Source organism: Mauremys reevesii, linkage group 15, assembly GCF_016161935.1.
Source record: "Mauremys reevesii isolate NIE-2019 linkage group 15, ASM1616193v1, whole genome shotgun sequence".
NCBI classification, from domain to species: domain Eukaryota; kingdom Metazoa; phylum Chordata; order Testudines; family Geoemydidae; genus Mauremys; species Mauremys reevesii.
Window position 1 is genome coordinate 40,317,580 of NC_052637.1, and position 19,350 is coordinate 40,336,929.

General features: G+C 42.9%; 1 protein-coding gene across 2 annotated transcripts; it reads right to left on the bottom strand.

The window, feature by feature from the left end:
• Window positions 1–375: 375 nt before the first annotated feature.
• Window positions 376–12,883, bottom strand: LOC120382984. Of its 2 annotated transcripts, XM_039500525.1 has the most exons (5): window positions 12,510–12,883; window positions 10,154–10,208; window positions 5,076–5,285; window positions 4,329–4,428; window positions 3,511–3,647 (listed from the first exon to the last, which is right to left on the bottom strand). In XM_039500525.1, the coding sequence occupies exons 1-5, from the start codon at window positions 12,555–12,557 to the stop codon at window positions 3,611–3,613; spliced, it is 450 nt and encodes a 149-aa protein (XP_039356459.1). In that variant the 5' UTR covers window positions 12,558–12,883; the 3' UTR covers window positions 3,511–3,610. The 2 variants fall into 2 exon arrangements, with proteins under 2 accessions (XP_039356458.1, XP_039356459.1); XM_039500524.1 differs by lacking the exon at window positions 4,329–4,428 and having other exon boundaries at window positions 376–3,647.
• Window positions 12,884–19,350: the final 6,467 nt, after the last annotated feature.

The window sequence follows — 19,350 nt, forward strand, 5'->3', positions numbered from 1 at the left end:
TCTGTCTCATTTGCATAGCTGCTATTACCACAGCATCTGAGTGCCTCACAGTTGTCTTTATCTACATTTATATTTATCTTCCCCTAATCCCTGTGATGTGTTATCTCCATTTTACAGCTAGAGAATTGAAGCAAACAGAGGCTAACTGAATTGCCTAAGGTCACAAAGGCAGTGCATAGAAGAGCAGGGAATTGAACACAGGTTTCCTCAGCCCACACTAACCACTAGGCAAGTCTTCCTCTTGCTCTCTCATGTGATATACTTCAGGACCAATGGGCAGGGACACTTGACGCCACTCCTGTCCTGGGACAAATTTTACAGCCCTTACGCACATTGAGAAACACTTGCTCATGAAAAGCAATCATACTGTCCCATCAAAACTTTAATACAAATTGACACATTTTCCCACACCATTCTGGCTTCAATGAAACAACATTTTTTAGAAAAAAAAATGTAGACACTTTTACCCCCGGTCCAAATTTGGCCTGTTATATGTGTTAGATTCAAAGAATCAACATGGAGAGTCCTCTTCTCCTGAAGATGGCATGGGAGGAATGCTGGTGGGTTCCAGAACGTACATTTCCAAATAGCCTTAGACATGTGTGAGTGCATTGGACTGAATTAATCACAGACATTATGAGGTTTGTGGTTGGTGTGAGTTTAACAATAGCAAAAGAATCCTATATGAGAATTCCCGGACACATAAGACTAATATAGCCCATATATGTTTCATGAAATGCACTGCGCACAGTCACCCAGCTCTTATAAAATTGTCTGGCATGGGAGAATGCATCTGAAATGTAGCATCAAATGCAGAGGAAATTTCACAAAAAGTAGCTGAACTAGTGCTTTATTTTGTGTACATTATGTATATTTTATTAAAAGGATCATAAATACTGTTGACTAACATGCTCACCCACCCCCTCCCTAATCAGGAAGAGCCACACACAATGCAACACAGCCCTAGCAGACAACATAGTGTGATCACAGCTATCTCACTGTGATAATCAGGGAATGCAGGATTTGTTGGGGTAAACCATCTGGGTTATTTTCCTTCATGAGGGGCAGTGACAGGCCACAGAGAACTCAACGCACCAAGAAAGCAAATACAGAAGGTGAGCTTTGTGAGCCACTGACAACTGAAAATGCCCATTTGTTTGAAAAAAGAGGCATATATTGCAGTTTTCAAGATGTTACCGGCAGAGCAGCAGGAAATAGCTGTGGCAATGTACTTATTTCCCAAGTTCCTTCAACAACAAAATGAAAAGAACTAGAGAGAGAGAGAAAGTTTGGGAGTTAGGCAAGGAAGGGGAGACATATGCCCAGTCTGATCTGAATGCAGGAGCATTTGCTTGCATTTAGGTCCAAGAAAATAATAATAGCGATCAGCATTTCTCTGCTGGGTTTTGGTGAGTTTGTGCAAAGCCGGCGTCTAGCAAGCGGGCATCCTGAAACTCCAAAAGGAAATGTCTGAATAGTTTGGATTTCTGGCAGGACAGAGTCTGGTGGATATTTACAGAGAGCAGCTCACCACTGAGAGAGCAAAGAAACCTGCTGCAAACTGCCCCAGTGAGGTGTGTGATGAGATGAGGGATGGTGAGAGGACGTATAAGGGCAAGATAAGTCTCTTGGGGCTCTCTGATGTATTTTGGGGGTGAGCAGTGGCAAATGAGAACAAAATTTAAAACAACAGTATGGGATACAGGAGTGACAGTCTAAAAACCCAGAGATTGAGCTCCCTTTGTAGTTATTTGTGGAGCTCTAGCAGGCTGGATAGGATTTCACTTGTGGTTTCTATTTTCTCCATCATCTCTCAAAAATGTGACAAATTCAATGAGCTTTTCAACCACCAGCCAGGTCCAGCACTTGCAAAACCATCCCACCCTCCCCCAGTCAGACAGTCCTTTCTCCAAAGAGGCCCATTTTAATGACAGGCCTCCTGGGCTAAAGTGTTATGGAATTATTCTGACCTTCCTTTCCCCTCAGGCTCAGCTGAGTGTGCGTGAGGCACTGCAGCTGTGATCCAGTTGGACTTCAAAGGCTAGTGTCCCTGCGAACTGTTCAGCCGAGATCCCATTACTCTCATGACAAGCACCCGATATTTGCAGGTTGTCCTATTTCCATTGTTTGAGTTCATGTAGTGCTCTTGTAGAAGTAGTGGAATAGTGCTGTTAATAATCCAGCATAGTGCTAATCGATTCAATCTGGCAATGCCCCTCACACCTGACCTTCAGCACACCAATCCATGCTGTCCCAGTCCTAGTCCCCCATTACCGTTTTCCTGATGCTCTGTAATCCCCACACATCTATGTTAATACACCTCATACCTAAAGAGAAGCACTCCTGAAATCCTAGTCTTGCCAACCTTTCCAATGCAGTTTAATCCACATCTGTAACAACTCCTGTTATCCCAGTCCTGGGGCCCTGTACTGCTATGCTGACGCATCTTAATACCAACTTGCAACACACCCGTGCTATTTTAGTAACGTGTTGCCTGCCTCAAGGTTCTGTCTCAATGAACGTGGGAAGCATGGGAATTTCAAGAGATGAGTGAGGAGGAAAAGCAGCAACTAGTAGCACAGGAGATATGTGCCTTTACGTTCAGATGATTATCTATAGCAATAATAAGCAATGTAGAGTATATCTCTATACCTTCAATGGGTACTTCCGGCCTTTAATCTGAACACTTGGTTTTAGCACACTAGCTGTGTTTAAGATTTGAGAGGCAGTCTAGTTTGACCTAGAAAATAAGGGTGGGAATTCTATTGAATTCCAATACAAACTGTGACAGACAGGTTGTCTTAAACAAGTCACATACACTCCCTGGCCTAGTTCTGGTTGCTTTGCATTGCTCTGGTGTGGCAAAGCAGCTGGAAAGCTGACTTAACCGGCTACTCAGGAATTCACCTTGCACAAAGTGGAATCTATGGGTGGCCTCCAGCCAGAAAGACAGAGTAGGGGTTGAAATCCTGCATTAGAACTCAAGTGTTGACATTGCTATAGTAAAGGGAGGAGGTACCTTCTGTCCATCGGTGATTTTCAAGATGGAAGTCAAAGGCCCTCTGGGGACAAATTCTTGTGCCCTGGCTAAGGTTCCTTGAGTGAACAGAACAAACTTAATACCCAGGGCTACCCATAAGCTATTTGCTGAATGCATATTTGTTGTCCACATGATGACTGCACTACCAGGGTGGGCTCTAATTCATCATTATGTACACAATCCTTGGGTAATAAATGCAGGACATGAACTCCAATTCTATCCCTATTTCTGAAGCCCCTTTATAGGGTCAGGCCAGCTAACTGGGACATTTCCTTCAGCACCCTGCTGGCATCTTCTCCATACTGCTTTGAGAGGTCTTTGGCCAGGCTTACTTTCTGAAAGTTCTCTCTCAGATTAACTTCTAGCCGTACTTGGTCCAGGTACTCTGGGTTTCCAGCTTTCACTGTCTCCTCCAGTTGACTCTGACGCTGAAGCACAGAGCAGACCATTTCCTGGAGCTTCATTTCCATAGCAATGACACACTTTGTGGCATGATTCAGCTCCCCTACCTGCCGTTGGGCCTGCTCCAATTTTTCAGGCACTTCTTTTTCCTCTGCAACGAGTGAAAACCTATAGCCCTCCATGTGCACCTGTACATTGCAGGCACCTAAAAGACAAAACAATGTATATCTTGGGATTTAGCTGGTTCTGGTTTTGGTCCAAGAAAGATGTCTAAATGCTTTTGTCACTAGAAACCTAAACTTGGCGCCACTGAGCTATTCACAGTGACTGACTGGGAAAGGAATGCCATAAAATTAGGTTCTTTCCAACTTCCTTATCTGTGGTTGTGTTTTGTGTGTGTGTGTTTTGTACAATAGAGCCATTTCCCATTAGTAAGTCAAGCTCCTCCATGCCACTTGCTTAAACACATGTGGACCAATTCATCCTTGGTACAAACATATTGATATTCCCTCTAGGGAAGTCACTGGAGTTAAACCAGAGTAAATTTGACCCTTAATCCTCTGTCTTTTACCTGCCATTCTTTCAATGCAAACCATCAGGTGTTGGGTGAGTCTTAATAAAAAGTGTATTGAAAATCTGGTCTAATCTTCCATGAGATGCATCATTGTTCTTCCTATTATTGGCTTCACAAACACATGGTGCTTCTAGTTCCATATGGGATTTGTTTAGCTCCTTGTTTAGATTTTTTTTCTTTTTTTGCTGCAGTGGCTCAGAAGGTTAACATTACACAGGAAGGTTTGGATTTACTGCCAAGTGAAGAGTTACTGCACTAGAAAGCCAAATCTAAAGAGGGGGAACTTGAGACAGATTTGTAAGGTCACTGAACCTGGCTGGAAAAAATTTGTATTCCTCTACAATGTAGAACCGAGCTAGAAGCATGGCAGGTGGAAAAGGGTGTCCAAAATTCTTAGTATCTTGATGGCACACTGTGACAGAAAACCAGGAAGTGGCCTTATAAGAATTAGCAAATTAGTCATATGCTTTTGTTAAATAACAGGGAATGGTTCAGTTGTCTAAAGTTTTCCCTGCCACACAGGAGACCTGGATTCAATCCCACTCCCGAACTTCATGAGGACAGCAGGAACAAGAAGCAGTATAAATGCAACTCCACCCACAAGTGGGATGACTCCTGTCCTGGAACAGTGACACACACACCCACACACCCCGATCATCTGAAACCCTGTGAAAGGATGGAATCAGACTAGGCGCAGCGTTCTTATTTTATGCAAATCAGTTCCCTATGTTCTCTCGAGCCCCCAAGAAACATAGCCCTCCCGAATGGTGTGAAACATGTTGTTTGGGGGAAAGTGAAGGTAACCATGGTCTGACGCACAGCTTTGGAGGGCTAATCCTTATTAATACACTTGTTAGTCTCTGCTGCTCTCCTGTGAAATGCAGACTCTTCATTGCTGACCTTCCTAGTAGCCACAAGGACTAGACAGATTCCCTACAGAGCCCAGCCAATGCTGTGCCCACATCAACTTGCAGGGGGGCACTGTTAGTTCAGTCTGAGGATTTGGTCCTCACTGTTTTACCATTGGCTTCAGTTCACCCTTAGTCTTTGTCTGCTTACCGTGCTGCTGCTTTATATTCTCTATGCAGGCTGCAAGACTATTAGTGGGAGCACAGCCAGAGACTTCTTTCAGCCTTTGGATGGCTTCCTTCATGGCCCAGTGATCCCCATGCTGCTTGTTGAAAGTTTCAGCGATATCTGAAAACAGCATGTCAATCTCGAGCACATTTACCAGTTTCATAGTGAGGGTCCCCTCCTTACTGAAGACATCTGCAACGATTAAAGACCCACAGGAATTGGAGTGTTAGCAAAATAATAAATCAAATGGGAAACGAAAAAAAGACTTGCATGAAATATATGGAAGACTCTGGGCTACCGGCCATGCTCAATTACAAACTCATAGTAATATTTAGCAGTCCTCTTGGTACTACCAGCTGGAGCCAGATATCTGTCTATCTACTTTGGTGCTTATCGAGTCCCAGTTAACATAATATCTGCTCACTTCATGATCTTTAATGCATTTATCTTCACAAAACCCCTGTGCAGCCGCGAAGTGCTATTACCCCATTCTGCAGATGGGAACTGATGCACAGAGAGATTACGGGTAAGATTTTCAAAAGTGCTTAAGCGATCTAGGAACACAAGTCCAATTTTCAGAGTGACTTAAGTGCCTACATCACTTTTTAAAAATGGGATTGGTCACTTAGGCGTCTTTGAAAACTTTACCCTAAATGACTTGCCCAAGGTCACACAAGAAGTAGAGCAGAGAACTGAACTGAGATCTCCTGAGTGCTCTGCTAACTACAGCACCATCCTTCTTCTCCTATCCTCTAGAGTTTTGATCAGTAGATACCATTTTAGGGTCGGAAGGCTGGACAGGGCATTTGTCTGAAACTTTGGAGACCTTGGCTCCATTTCCATCTTAGCCACAGACATCCTGTGAGACCTTGTGCAAAAGACAAACTGAGAGATGGTCGGAAATAAATTGATGGAATTCAGTAACGACATATGCAAAGTACTGCATTTAGGAAGGAATAACCAATCGCACAAATACAAAATGGAAAATGACTGGCTAGGAAGGACTGCTGTAGAAAAAGGATCTGAGAGTGGTAATGGATCACAAACTAAATATGAGTAAACAGTGTAATACTGTTGTAAAAAAGTGAACATCATTCTCAGATGTATTAGCACTGGGAGGAGTGAGGTAAACAAGACATGAGAATAATTCTTCCACTTTGTTCAGTACTGATAAGGCCTCCACTGGAATACGGTGTCCAGTTTGTGGCACCACACTTTGGGAAAGAGGTGGACAAATTAGAGAAAGGTCTAGAAAATATGACCTAGGAGGAAAGATTGAAAAAATTGGGTTTGTTTAGTCTGTAGAAGAGAAGACTGGGACGGGGGCAGACACGATAACAGTCTTCAAATATGTAAAATCTTGTTATAAAGAGGAGGGTGATAAATTGTTGTCCTTATGCACTGAGGACAGGACAAGAAGCAATGGGCTTAAATGCAGCAAGGATGGTTTAAGTTGAACATTAGGAAAAACTTCCTGTCAGGGTAGTTAATCACTGGAACAAATGACTTAGGGAGGCTGTGGAATCTGTCACTGGAGGTTTTTAAGAACAGGTTAGACAAACACCTGTCAGGGATGATCTAGTTAATACTTGGTCCTGGCTCAGTGGATGGGACTGGACTAGATGATCTCTCAAAGTCCCTTCCAGTCCTACATTCTGTGATTCTATGATTTAATTTATTCTATGCCTCACTTTCCCATACGTAAACTGAAGATAACGCTTCCTCACCTTACAGGGGTGTTAGGGGGATAAAATCCTTTAATGACTGTGAGGTGCTCAAATCTTCTCCACTAAGCAAATGCTTCTTATTCTTTGCAACATAATGTTTAACAGAACATGTTGGCTAAGAATTTCAACTCCACTTAGAGCATTTGGCTGTCCAGTTCGCAATAATTTTAATGGGCATTTGAGAACCAAATCCCTTAGGTGATTTTGAAAAAAAACAAACAGTTGCACCAAAATAAGTACTAGCATCCTAATTAAAAGTTGAGGTATCTAACTGGAAATCAGACCAATGGTTCCATGACAACACAGTTAGACCATAGTTTGTTTTACAAACCTGCAGAAAATCTAATTGCATCTCCCGAGCAATGGAACACATGATCCATTTGCTAGTAATATTTCTAACAAATGTCACAGCAACTTTTTTTTTAAAAAAGAAGGAAAACTCTAGTCAGATTTTATTCTCCAAAAGTAGGTTTCAGTATGCTTCCTTGCTGCCAGATTAATGCTGAGAGTGGTTTTCAAGAAGTGTCTTAGTTCTAGTAAAAAAAAAGAGAAAGAAAACACTTTTCTTCAACAAAAAGGAAAATTAAGAGTGCAAGTAATCCATTTGTAACTAAACAGAAGGTCAAAGTCTGCTCTCTGAGATGTCAGGGAAAACCCAGAATTACTCCACTGAACTCAATGGAGTTACTCCAGAGTCAACTGAAAGCAGAATATGGCCATTTATCTAGTTCCAGGTAGATCTTTTATTTACTTATTCAGTCTGTCTGAAACAAATACCTGTTTGGCAGCTTTCTTGAATACTGTAGAAAAGTGATTTGAGAAACTTTGAAACCTGTGATAAATGCCAAGCTGATTGACAGCTGTATAGTGAGCTGTTATCCCATTTCCATGTAAAATAGTAGGGCTGGGTTTTGACAGAAAATAAAGATTTCAATAAGAGAAAAAAAATATCATGGTAAGTCTCTGTTTTCTGCCAAAAAAATTGAGCTTTCGACAAAAAACCAAATGACCAAAAACCTGAAACACTTTGATATTTAGCTGAAGACCTATCTGACACGGGAAGAATTGTCCCAATTTGACACTTGCCTTCTCTGCATAAATTACTATAATGTCTATCACCATCATTTCTAACCCCTTTAAATATTCAATTGAACATATTGCAAATTAAACAGTTTTTAGCTTTGGGGAAAATCCATCTTTGTCAATTACATTCTATTCTACCTCCTTCAATGATCCTCCAGTTTCAACTAAATTTGGTATTCTTCACTTCCTGTCCTAAATTGCTGCATTCCACCCCAAATGTGGCTCCACTTCAACAGCACTGCATTGAATTCCTATACATGTTTGGTAGTTTAGTTTTTTGGGGGGATAAAATTGTTATATATATGTGAGAACATTATCATTTGATAGGCTCTTTTATAACCACATGCTTACAAACCCTGGGGTGTGGGGGGGAGTCTGCTTTATTATTTTGTTTGTTTCTCTTGATTGCCCAAAATGGGAGCCTGAGCCCTGGTCTACACTACAAGTTAGGTTGAATTTAGCGGTGTTAGATCGATTTAACCCTGCACCTGTCCACACGATGAAGCCATTTTTGTCGACTTAAAGGGCTCTTAAAATCGATTTCTGTACTCCTCCCCAATGAGGGGATTAGAACTGAAATCGACCCTGCTGGGTCGAATTTGGGGTCGCGTGGACGCGATTCGATGGTATTGGCCTCTGGGAGCTATCCCAGAGTGCTCCATTGTGACCGCTCTGGATAGCACTCTCAACTCAAATGCACTGGCCAGATAGACAGGAAAAGCCCCATGAACTTTTGAATTTCATTTCCTGTTTGGCCACCGTGGCAAGCAGATCAGCACAGGTGACCATGGAGTCCCAGAATTGCAAAAGAGCTCCAGCATGGACCAAACGGGAGGTACTGGATCTGATCACTGTATGGGGAGACGAAACCGTGCTATCAGAGCTCCGTTCTAAAAGATGAAATGATTAAGCACAGCCAGACACCAGGGCAGTTAGAAGAGTGCAGCAGGGCATGCTGCGCATCAGAAAAGCTTTGAAAACCAGTTTCATGACTGGCCAGGCTACGGTGTGAAAGTTCTGTTTCTTTCTCCTTCATGAAAACCCTCCCCCTTGGTTCACTCTACTTCCCTGTAAGCCAACCGCCCTCCCCTCCCGCCTTTGATCTCTGCTTGCAGAGGCAATAAAGTCATTATTTCAAATTCATGCATTCTTTGTTAATCCATCACACAAATGGGAGGATAACTGCCAAGGTAGCCCAGGAGGGGTGGGAGAGGAGGGAAGCACAGGGGTGGGGTAGTTGTAGGGGCACCCCCTACAATGGCATGCAGCTCATCATAGAAGTAGGATATCTGGGGCTCTGACCCGGAGCGGCCATTTGCCTCTCTGGTTCTTTGGTAGGCTTGACTGATATTCCAGGCAGGACTGAATCTCCATTAGACAAAACTTAAAGAAGGGAATGACCTGGAGTCACTCCCATTTATGTCCAGGCGCCCCCAATTGACCTCACCGAGATCGGCCAGGAGCACCCATGTCTGCCCAGGAGCCCCCAACCGACCTCACCAAGACCAGACAGGAGCATCCATGTCTGCCCAGGAGCCCCCGACCGATCTCACCGAGGCCGGACAGGAGGAACCAGGAGACAGCAGCAGACAGTACCATACAGCTGCTAACCCTCTTTGCTAACTTGCAAAGGCAAGGAGCTGCTGCTGTGTAGCACTGCAGTACTGCGTCTGCCAGTAGCACCCAGGAAATGTACGGTGACAGTGAGCTGAGCAGCCGCCATACTTGCCGTGGTATGTCATCTGCACGGGTAACCCAGGAAAAAGGCGAGAAACGATTTTTTGCCGTTGCTTTCACAGGGGATGAGGGGCCTGATGACATGTACTCAGAACCACCAGCAACAATGTTTTTGCCCCATCAGGCATTGGGAGCTCAACCCAGAATTCCAATGGGCGGCAGAGACTGCAGGAACTGTGGGATAGCTACCTAGAGTGCAACGCTCCGAAAGTCGATGCTAGCCTCGGTACTGTGGACACACTCCGCCGACTTAATGGTCTTAATAGTCTTAAGTGGGGACACACACAATCGACTGTATCAAAATCCATTTCTAAAAAATCAACTTACATTAAATCGAACTAATTTCGTAGTGTAGAGATACCCTGAGAATATGTGGGTGTGTGCATCTATGTACACACACATATATATGCTTTCAGCAATGAAACATTTTTGGGTGAATACCAGAACTTACTAATTATCACTTCAACCACCATCTAAAAATAAAATGTCCAAGGAAAATAGTTAAAATCTTACCACCGCCAATGTCTCGACAGGGTTGTTTTGGATAGTGTGCAGTAAGAGCTTCCCTCTGTGAAAGAGAAGAAAAGTTATTATGTCTTATGCAAGGGCTTCAAATTGAAGGGGAATGAGCTTTGCTTATGCTAAATCAATGCTGACATCTTCACCTAAGGCTGGAGGGGAATATTAAAGACTAGCCAAGAGGAAGTCTCCCAACGTACTGGATATTATTTACAAGTATAGCTCTAAAAGACGGGAGGTTTTTTTCAGTCGGATCACACAAGTTTCAAGGTGACCAACAAAGCTGTGATCCCCTTGACTTGTGTTGAACCGTGCCTTATTACACCAGGAGTAGTTTTGTTGAAGTCAGTGGGGACTAGTTATGGAATAAGGAATACTCATTGTTGAGTAAGTTCTGGCCCAAAGCAAGGACAGTCCCACCCACAGAAGACTGCTAAGAACCAGAAGAAAAATTGGAAAAGGTTTTCCATTAAATAAGTCAGGTACAGTTACCTCGTTTTCTCTCCCTAGGAAGATCCTGAGCTCGTGTAAATTATGATGTAGCTTGGACAATTTACCTCAACTGAGACTCTGCCCCCATGTGTTTATTTGCAAGCTAGTACCAAGAATACTTTCCCCAATCTTAGCTATTTTATAGAAAATTAGGTGTTTGAGAACCAACCTACGTAGTTGCTCTTAGGCATTGTTTATGAGTGCTCTGCATTCTAACATCTATCTGTTGCTAGATGGAAAAGAATTTTCGCAGTTTTAGCAGCCATTACATTTTCAGATTTACCACTAGAAGTTGACTATTATCAGTCTACTACACAGTTCATGATTCACTATGCCAAACACACCCTCCAACTCCCAACCAAGTCTTGGGACAAGATGCTAGAAAAACGATTTGCCAATGAGCTCACTGAGTGTTTAATAATATTTAAACCAGAAAAATAAGGGTAAATCACTTCACCTTTATCTGTGCCTCAATTTTTTCAGGAATAAAATGAGGACACTATTTCATATCTACCTCATAATAGGAATCATATGGCTTAAGTAATAATGTTTGCAACGCTTTTTGAAAAGTAGAGATTGGAACAGATGAAAAAACACAAAAACAGAAATTTACAAATGTTTTGTTGACCATTCTTTTCTGTTTTTTTTCCTCACCACAATTCAAAATGTAGAGACAGTTGTTCTTCATAAGTTTGAAATTCAAAAAAATTCAGTCTGCCCTTCTTCAGATGAAAGAGCTATCTGATGAAAGTGTATTGGAGGGTAAGCATGCTGATGATCAGCCATGAAAATGACCACTTATGCTGGGTTGAAAAAGCTGCTAGGAATCTCCACCAATTTTGGTTTTGTGGGTATATTTTTATATGAACTAATCAGAAAAATAAGCAGCTATTAAGGAGCGTACAATTTGGAGCCTGTTATCCCTTGGCACATGAATGCAAAAAGGTGCTATTTAAATATGAAAAAGTTAAGAAAAGTCAACAGTTAAAGAGGGGGATCTTTCATATTATTAATTATTACTATTATTCATGTATTAATTTGTTTGGCAATAGGGCCCATGAGCCCTATTCATGGACCAGGATCCCCACTGTGCTACAGAAAGAGGGACCCAGCCCCAAAATGCTTAGAAGCTCATACACTCTCTGCAGTGTCCAGAAAATAAATACAAGCATTTTCCAAAATAACGTACCAAGCACAAATTATTTTGGTAAATGTGCTTAGCTGTAGTAATTTACTGTCTGTCTCCGCTCTTATTTATGGTCAGACTGGCACCTTGCAATCTGCCCTGAGTAAGGGTCAGCCCTGGGAGCAAAGCAGACACCAAATTGTCACTGCTTCCTTTCACCCAGTGCATGGACTCGGCTGTGTACACCAGCACCACCAGGAGGTGGAGCCAAAGCTCTGCCCCGCCCAGTCCCTGACCACTTGTGTCGAAGGAGGGAGTGGCAATTCCCCAATGCTGTGATCTGCAGTGAGATTAGCCTGTGGAGGGGAATAATGGGTCATCATATGTCATCTTAAATCCCTGCCTAGCCACATACGCCAGTTCACAATTAAACTCTTCATAGGCATATATAGGATTTCTGGGTAAGTACACCTGCCTTTCCCTCTCTCTCACTTTCTCTGTACAGTGGGATCTGTTCAGCAACCATGCTCTGCCCACATAAGACCATCCTTGCCCAGCATTCTAGGGCAAAAAAAAAGGGTTATCAGTTTCCGATATTATTAGTCTGCTTGATTTCCCCTCACTGGGCACATTAATAACCCTCTTCCCCCCTTCCTCCTTCCTATCCCTGCTCTCCCAAGAGTTCGGTACTGCAGGCATTTTTTGCACACAGCAGGGTAGCTGCTCTCTTACCTCTCCTGGAGTAGCTGAGACACAGTGGCAACAGCAGAAGAAGGACATGCTTATCTACAAAAAAGAAAGAATGAGGCCGAAGTTCACCAGCGGGCAGCGGGCCCTTTAACCAGCTTGCATGCACCACTTACTGTACTGGAACACAACAAAGCAAGTGCGACCCAAGCGAAGTCAGTGTTAATGGCACTGCAGACACAGGGAATTTCAGAGAGAAACCACTGTCCTGCCTAGAGATTCCCTGCCAAGGTTTCTTTCTTTCTGCATTTTTTTTCTCTTCAGCACAGTAATGGCCTCTGACAACTCAGGCTTGTTCCCTCTGCAAACAAACTGTTCATTGTCAAACAATTACTGTGCATCTGAAGAACTTACTTCCTCTTAGCAGTCGCTCCCAGAACATACCATTCTTTCCTTCTGGGTGGGGGAATGACACAAAAATGGCATATACCAAGAGACAAGAGGCCAGCTGTTGAGGTTACTTGGATACTAAGGGCTAGGGTGCTACCTTGACGCACCTTGAGTAGCACCTCATTCCAAGAGAAGTCCCATTGATGAAAAATACTCAACTATTTCCAGAGTGAGGTATTTTATAGCATGAGTAAAGGTGGCAAACTCTGGCCTTATGATAGTGAGAGATTATTGTAATAAATAGGTGGTCACCTAGGATCTTCACAGTTTTGCACATCATGGCCACGCTGAACGTTGTGGTCGCACCAGAGAGAAAACTCTCACCAGAAGTTCTGAAAGCAAAAGTCCTAAGTGCTAGAAATAAAGGGGAATCTCCAATGGCTTTGAGCAATATAGAGTACATGACAAAGAGTTATGATTCTGCCCCTTAGAGGGGAGTGCTGCATATCAGTCAATTCATTACCTACTCCTCTTAGACAAAACTGATTCTTGAGCATCTGAGTTTCATGGATCTCACTTCTGGGACAGCAGAGTAACAGCTCTGTGGCATGTCTTCCGGACTAAACTTGTCAGCAGAATTTTACAGTCACAGGAGGGATAGAACTCAGTGTCTACCTTAAAAACAAGCAAACCAAAAGGCACTTGCCTCTTGAGTTTAAGGAGAATCTCCATTAGCAGTTAGAGGGCCTAGGAAACACAGTTGAGCAGTTCAGTTTCTATCCAGTAGAGGAGAATGGCACGCTCTTCTAGCTCATTACATCCCTGTAAAATTAAATTCTGAACATTGAAGAGCAACTTCAGATTTCCCATTTATTGAGGCAAATGGAAATTGACACTCCAAATTGCCTATTATTAACCACAATGCTCTGGGCAGAGGTTTGTTTCTCAAATTCTTTCCCTTTTTTCCTGAACCCACTATGGCATCTTTTTTCTCCCTTCCTCCCCGTCTTTCAAGCTTGGATCCCAAGCAATAATCATATTTGTGTTCAGCCTCAAGTCTCCTGCTAGTTCTCCTGTTCATATAAAATGGAACAATTAATTTATTACAGACTCACCACAGTTGTTTTATTCATCACAACTTTAATGCTCTTACGAAGTAGGCCCCGGAGATGTAATATCATCTTAACAAAACTGTCCTGAAGAGAGAAAGCTGAGAATCAGGGAGAGACCTTAACCTAAACAATGTACCTTGAGTGTGTTTCTGAGTTAATATTTCTTGCTATAAAACAATAGGGAATAGCTAAAGAGCACACAATATGCTCCAAGTGAAGTAACCACAATGTAAATAGATATGGAGAGGGACAATGATAAAAACTAGCCACTAACAGACCCCAGAATATACCTGGTAAAGTTACAATGAACAATTTGGAAGATCCATGAGTTCTACATACAGCTACCCTATCTTGTGAATAGTTTGGGTAAAATCTAACTTCACTTGAAACGAGATCTTTGCACACAGCATCCATGTCCAACAGTCAGGGCTATCAAAGCTATTTGTAGGTACTTGGATACAGTGTTGATGGGTGTAGTATAAGAACTAGAATAGAATAGAGTGGAGCGCGATTAGTGGAGCAACGACTGGTGGAAAGCCCAAGCTCCAAAAGCCAGTCACTAGGACACAGGTAGTAGGAGGAGGCTTGCTACTTCCCCAAAGTCATGTAGAAAGAGCCCAAGATCTGGGAGCTTATCACCAGAGCACAAGAAGAGGAAAGGTTCTGTATGTTTGATTTTATTTTGTCGTGTCTTGTGATCATCTCCAAAGCCTAAAGTCAACATCTTAATCGCTCTGCCTTGGCTGCCCTTAGCATTACTTAGGGATAATTTTTACAGACAGCCAAAGCCAGCACAACCTTACAAATCTTAAATTTGGGCCGGGTTCACGGAAGTTTGTTAGCCTTTTGGTGTATCTGGACTGAGTTTCACATTACCTTGGGCTGGGTTTTCCTTCAACTTATGGTTTCAGGCAGAAACCCTGACAAACTTGGTGGTTTTAAATGGTTTTCCTGGTCTGAACCCATCTGCTCCGAACTGTGGGAAAGTTTGTCTGAATCTTGGGTTACAAATGTCCTGGCTTAGTTCTAACTCTACAGCATGCTGAAACAGAACACAAAATTTGAATGTCTCCAAACCTTGGGGACATTTGGCTCCAGTTCCATCTGTGCCTCCATCTCTGGGACAGGTTGGTTTTTTGAACCCCAATCTGGCAACACTGGTGGCTTTATTTGAATGTCAGTGTAAGGATGGTCCTAAACCAAAAGAAAAAACAACCCTTAAAAAAAAGCCACGTGCAACAAAACAGTGGGTAAAACAATGTTTGCACAACCCCCTGAGAAATGAACATACTCTGGTGCCAATATCACTCCAGGTTTAGAAGGCTGTTTAGTACATTCACAGGTATCTGAAATTTCATATAGAAAAACAGTGGTTGGGGGAAGGGTGGCAGTGGTGACTGGGGGGTGGGGATGGGGACAAAGGACTTACTATACCAGGTGAGACCCATGGTCCATCTAGTCCAGTGTCTTGTCTCTGATAGTGGCTAACACTAGATGCTTCAGAGAAAGGGATAAGAGCCCTCAGAGTGGAATAAATTGCCCCAAAGGAAAGTTTCTTCCTAGCCTCCATCAGGTAACAGCTGGTTTATGTCCCCAAACAGAAGCATTATGTGATCAGCCACAAAGCCAAGATCAAAACTTGAAGTGCTGAGCTGCTGACAAATATCTGTCATTTCCCTTCAAGCCTATCTCTACCATTCATCATGTTAAAACACATGATAATAAAACTGTAATATATGTAGTGTAAAAGCAACCATATTTAAACAAACAAAAAAGGAGCTGAGACACAAACCTGGATTGTCTTACTATGACATAGTGTCATCAGGTTCCCAGCCTGTCATTATGAAAATATAGCTTATGAGCATAGTGCCCCTGCCCAAGCAGGTTTCATTTGCCAATGCATGTTGAAATCATGCCCTGTTGGCACTGCCTTTATTTACCACAATGGCATCGACTCCATGCACTGGGCCCATTCTGTTTAGGTTGCCTCAGCCAAGGTCATCATTGCGTAAAGCATGAGCCCACAAATAGCAATTTCTTGCTATTTCTGAGGAGAATTACTAGTCTCTGTTTGCATCAAAAGCTGTGAGGAATCCCGGCTACACTTGGGACGTGGCAAAGCTGACTTAGTCAGAGTTTCTTGGATGAAGCACTAAGAAGAAAAAAAAAAGCTAGAAAGATGAGTCACTGCTAAATGAAAACCTACCCTGTAGCTTCTCACAGAAGTCAAGCATTATTCAAATTATATATATATGACCAAATTCTGGATGGTGATATGCATATGCACCTGCCATACGACTATTTTGTCTAACAATGGAAATCTTCAACAGAAGTCACCTGTTCCACCTGTGCCTCCTTCAGAAAGTCATGGGAACACCATGAGTAACATTGGAGAATGGGGTCATGAAGAAGTTACCTTCTCTAAAAAGTACTGATATAGCTCCCATCAGCATAGAACATGAGCACGTTGCAATTTTAAATGTATTTATCTTCACAACACCTCTGTGAGGTCAGAAGCACAGAAATGGGTTAGGAAGGGGAGATAAACATAGGGTTTCTCATAGATACAGATCTAGCTGCATTTCTGTTCCCTTTCAGGTCTTCCGGAGCCCCCACCCCACCCCAGGTGTCATGCTTCATGCCTTAAACTATCTCAGGGTGGATTTGTTCCCACGCTTAGAGTAAGCCCTGAACTACAGTGCCCTGTGCATTAACCAAGCTTGCCAATCGGGTCTGATTGAGTTCAAACATCTTCATTTCTTCCTTCAGGAATCTGTGACCAGTAATATATATTGGGGGAAAACAGCTTTCTTAAAACAAAGTATTTTTTGTTGTTTTAAAATCCTTTTTTTCTCTAAATGCTTTGTTCTTACTGCACAATAAACAGCCTACATACATGTCTATCTTACCTAAGCAGGGTTGCCAACCCTCCCGGATTGGCCAGGAGTCTACCGGAAACAGCCTCAATCTCCCGGTGACTATTAAAAGCAATCTGGGAGATTTTAATAAGCCAAAAGTCCAGTTAGTGGTGCAGTGGGGCGAAGGCAGGCTCCCTGCCTGCCCTGGCTCCACGTGCTCCCAGAAGCGGCTGGCATGTTGACCTCCTAGGCACAGGGGCAGCCAGGGAGTCTCCACGCACTGCCCCCACAGCCCACCCCAAGCTCTGACTCTGCAGCTCCCATTGGCCAGGAACTGTGGCCAATGGGAGCTGCGGGGGCAGAGCCTGCAGGCAGGGGCAGCATGCGGAGCCACCTGGCCACAGTTGAGCCTAGGAGCCAGACATGCCAATCACTTCCGGGAGCCACCCAAGATAACCGCCACCCGGGGCCTGCAGCCCTCACCCCTCCCGCACCCCAACCCTCTGCCCCAGCTCTGAACCCATATCCAAACTCCCTCCCAGAGCCTGCACCCCACACCCAAAATCCCTCCCCTAGAGCCGCATCTCCTCCTGCACCCCAACCTCCTGCCCCAGCCCTGAGCCCACACCCAAACTCCCTCCCTCAGAGCCGCACCCCCTCCTGCACCCCAAACCCTTGCCCCAGGCTCAGCCCAGAGCCCCCTCCACACTCCAAACCCCTCGGCCTGTATTAAACAAAACCAATATATCCATACAATAAAGATCTCAATATCCAGATCAATATACATTCTCCATAAATTATTACAGAGTGGTTCCAGATCCATGCCAGGACTGGTCCACATACAGTATTACACCAGTTTCAAAGTATTTGGGCTTGTTTCAAGGAACAGTTATACCACTTGCGACATATTAGCCTGCATGTGGCTTGTTAACTTGCACAAGAATAACTTATTAGCACTGTAAAGAAGTCTCCAAATGTGTTGCAGTGAATTGGAAATGACACTACTCCAGTGGTTTCAACAACTACTACATTTTCCCTTTGATACATGTGTCTATCCTTAGGAAAACCAAATCACTGGAAAAAAAGTGTTATGTAATAATAGTCAGTGCTCCACTCTCCGCCCCTCCCCCCAACTCATAACTTTCTCTGAATATTTTTGTTTTTTTATATTACCCAAATCTGTTATATCCTAGTTGAATGACCTTTAAGGGGTAATATAACAGTACAAAACTACATCCCAAAAGGTTTTTTTCCCACCTTCAGTCTTAGGTACTAGCTTTTAAATGTAAAGTTCTTGCCATGCTGAAAAAAGGAACTAAAATAAACTTTATCCAACCATGTCAAGAGTCTAAATGCATGTGAGGCCAGGAAGGGGACTTTGGAGAATTCTTGTGATACTGCCTTTATCTTGATTACTCGGTTCAGCAGGCGTTGTGCAGCTAGGCAAGACTGGGTGAAATCTCCTCAAAACCTTGTTTTCTGGGGAATTACTGAGTCAAATTACTACTGCTGCAAGTCAGAAAATATAATTCTACCAAGTAAGCCCCTTGTCCTACTTCTGTTTTTAATATGGTATTAAAACAAGATCACACTATCTTCACAGGTGCCCAAGATGTCTACCTTTATTATCCAGTCTAAGATACCATATCATTAGCCTGTAAACCTCTTTATGCAGTATCAGTTGTCAGTAGGGCTGCTTGGAAGAGTTCAACATTAAAGTGAAAAAGTGAAATAATTTTTCTGTTAATATACCCCAGAAATCCCTCTCCCTCACCCTGATTCTTTTTCTACCAGTTTTACTAGTGGCTGGAAAATGCTAATAATTAAAAAAATAGATAAAAAGTAGGACAGAATTTGTTAAGCATGTGCTTACATGCTTTATGAATATAGAGCCCCTAATATCAGGATGTCTGGTCCCCCACATGGACTTCTGATTTGGGTGGGGCCTGAAGCAAAAGCATCCTGACAGGTTGATAGACATGAAATCCATGCTAACAAATCCTATATGCTCCAAACAGCCTAAAGAGGTGAGTGGGGGGTCCAACCTACTTATCAAATAGAGTTCTTGCCTTTGGGAAGAAATACGCTAGAGAAAAATAAACACTTTTGCCATTATTTCTATGTAAGCAAATTCCTCATAGTTTTACTGCAGTTGAGGAATTGAACCTTTTATAAAAGTAATGAAATCTAAGTAACCTTTTACATATTTTGTTACATATCGGACATGGAAATCAGTGAGTCAAAATGTTGGCTTCCCAAGCTGTATGACTACTGCATATCTTTGTCATATCATTTTAAACATTTAATAAAAAATAATAATAGGAGATATACCAATCTCCTAGAACTGGAAGGGACCTTGAAAGGTCATTGAGTTCAGCCCCCTGTCTTCACTAGCAGGACCAAGTACTGATTTTGCACCAGATTCCTAAGTGGCCCCCTCAAGGATTGAACTCACAGCCCTGGATTTAACAGGCCAGTGCTCAAACCACTGAGTATCCCTCCCCCATTTACAAACTATCACTCACT

Excerpts from the sequence above, each read along its gene's own strand:
- LOC120382984 (XM_039500524.1), bottom strand. The coding sequence starts at position 12,557 with ATGTCCTTCTTCTGCTGTTGCCACTGTGTCTCAGCTACTCCAGGAGAG. Across the intron at positions 10,209-12,509 it reads TCTCAGCTACTCCAGGAGAG|AGGGAAGCTCTTACTGCACA; the intron begins GTAAGAGAGCAG and ends TCTCTTTCACAG. Across the intron at positions 5,286-10,153 it reads CTGTCGAGACATTGGCGGTG|ATGTCTTCAGTAAGGAGGGG; the intron begins GTAAGATTTTAA and ends TAATCGTTGCAG.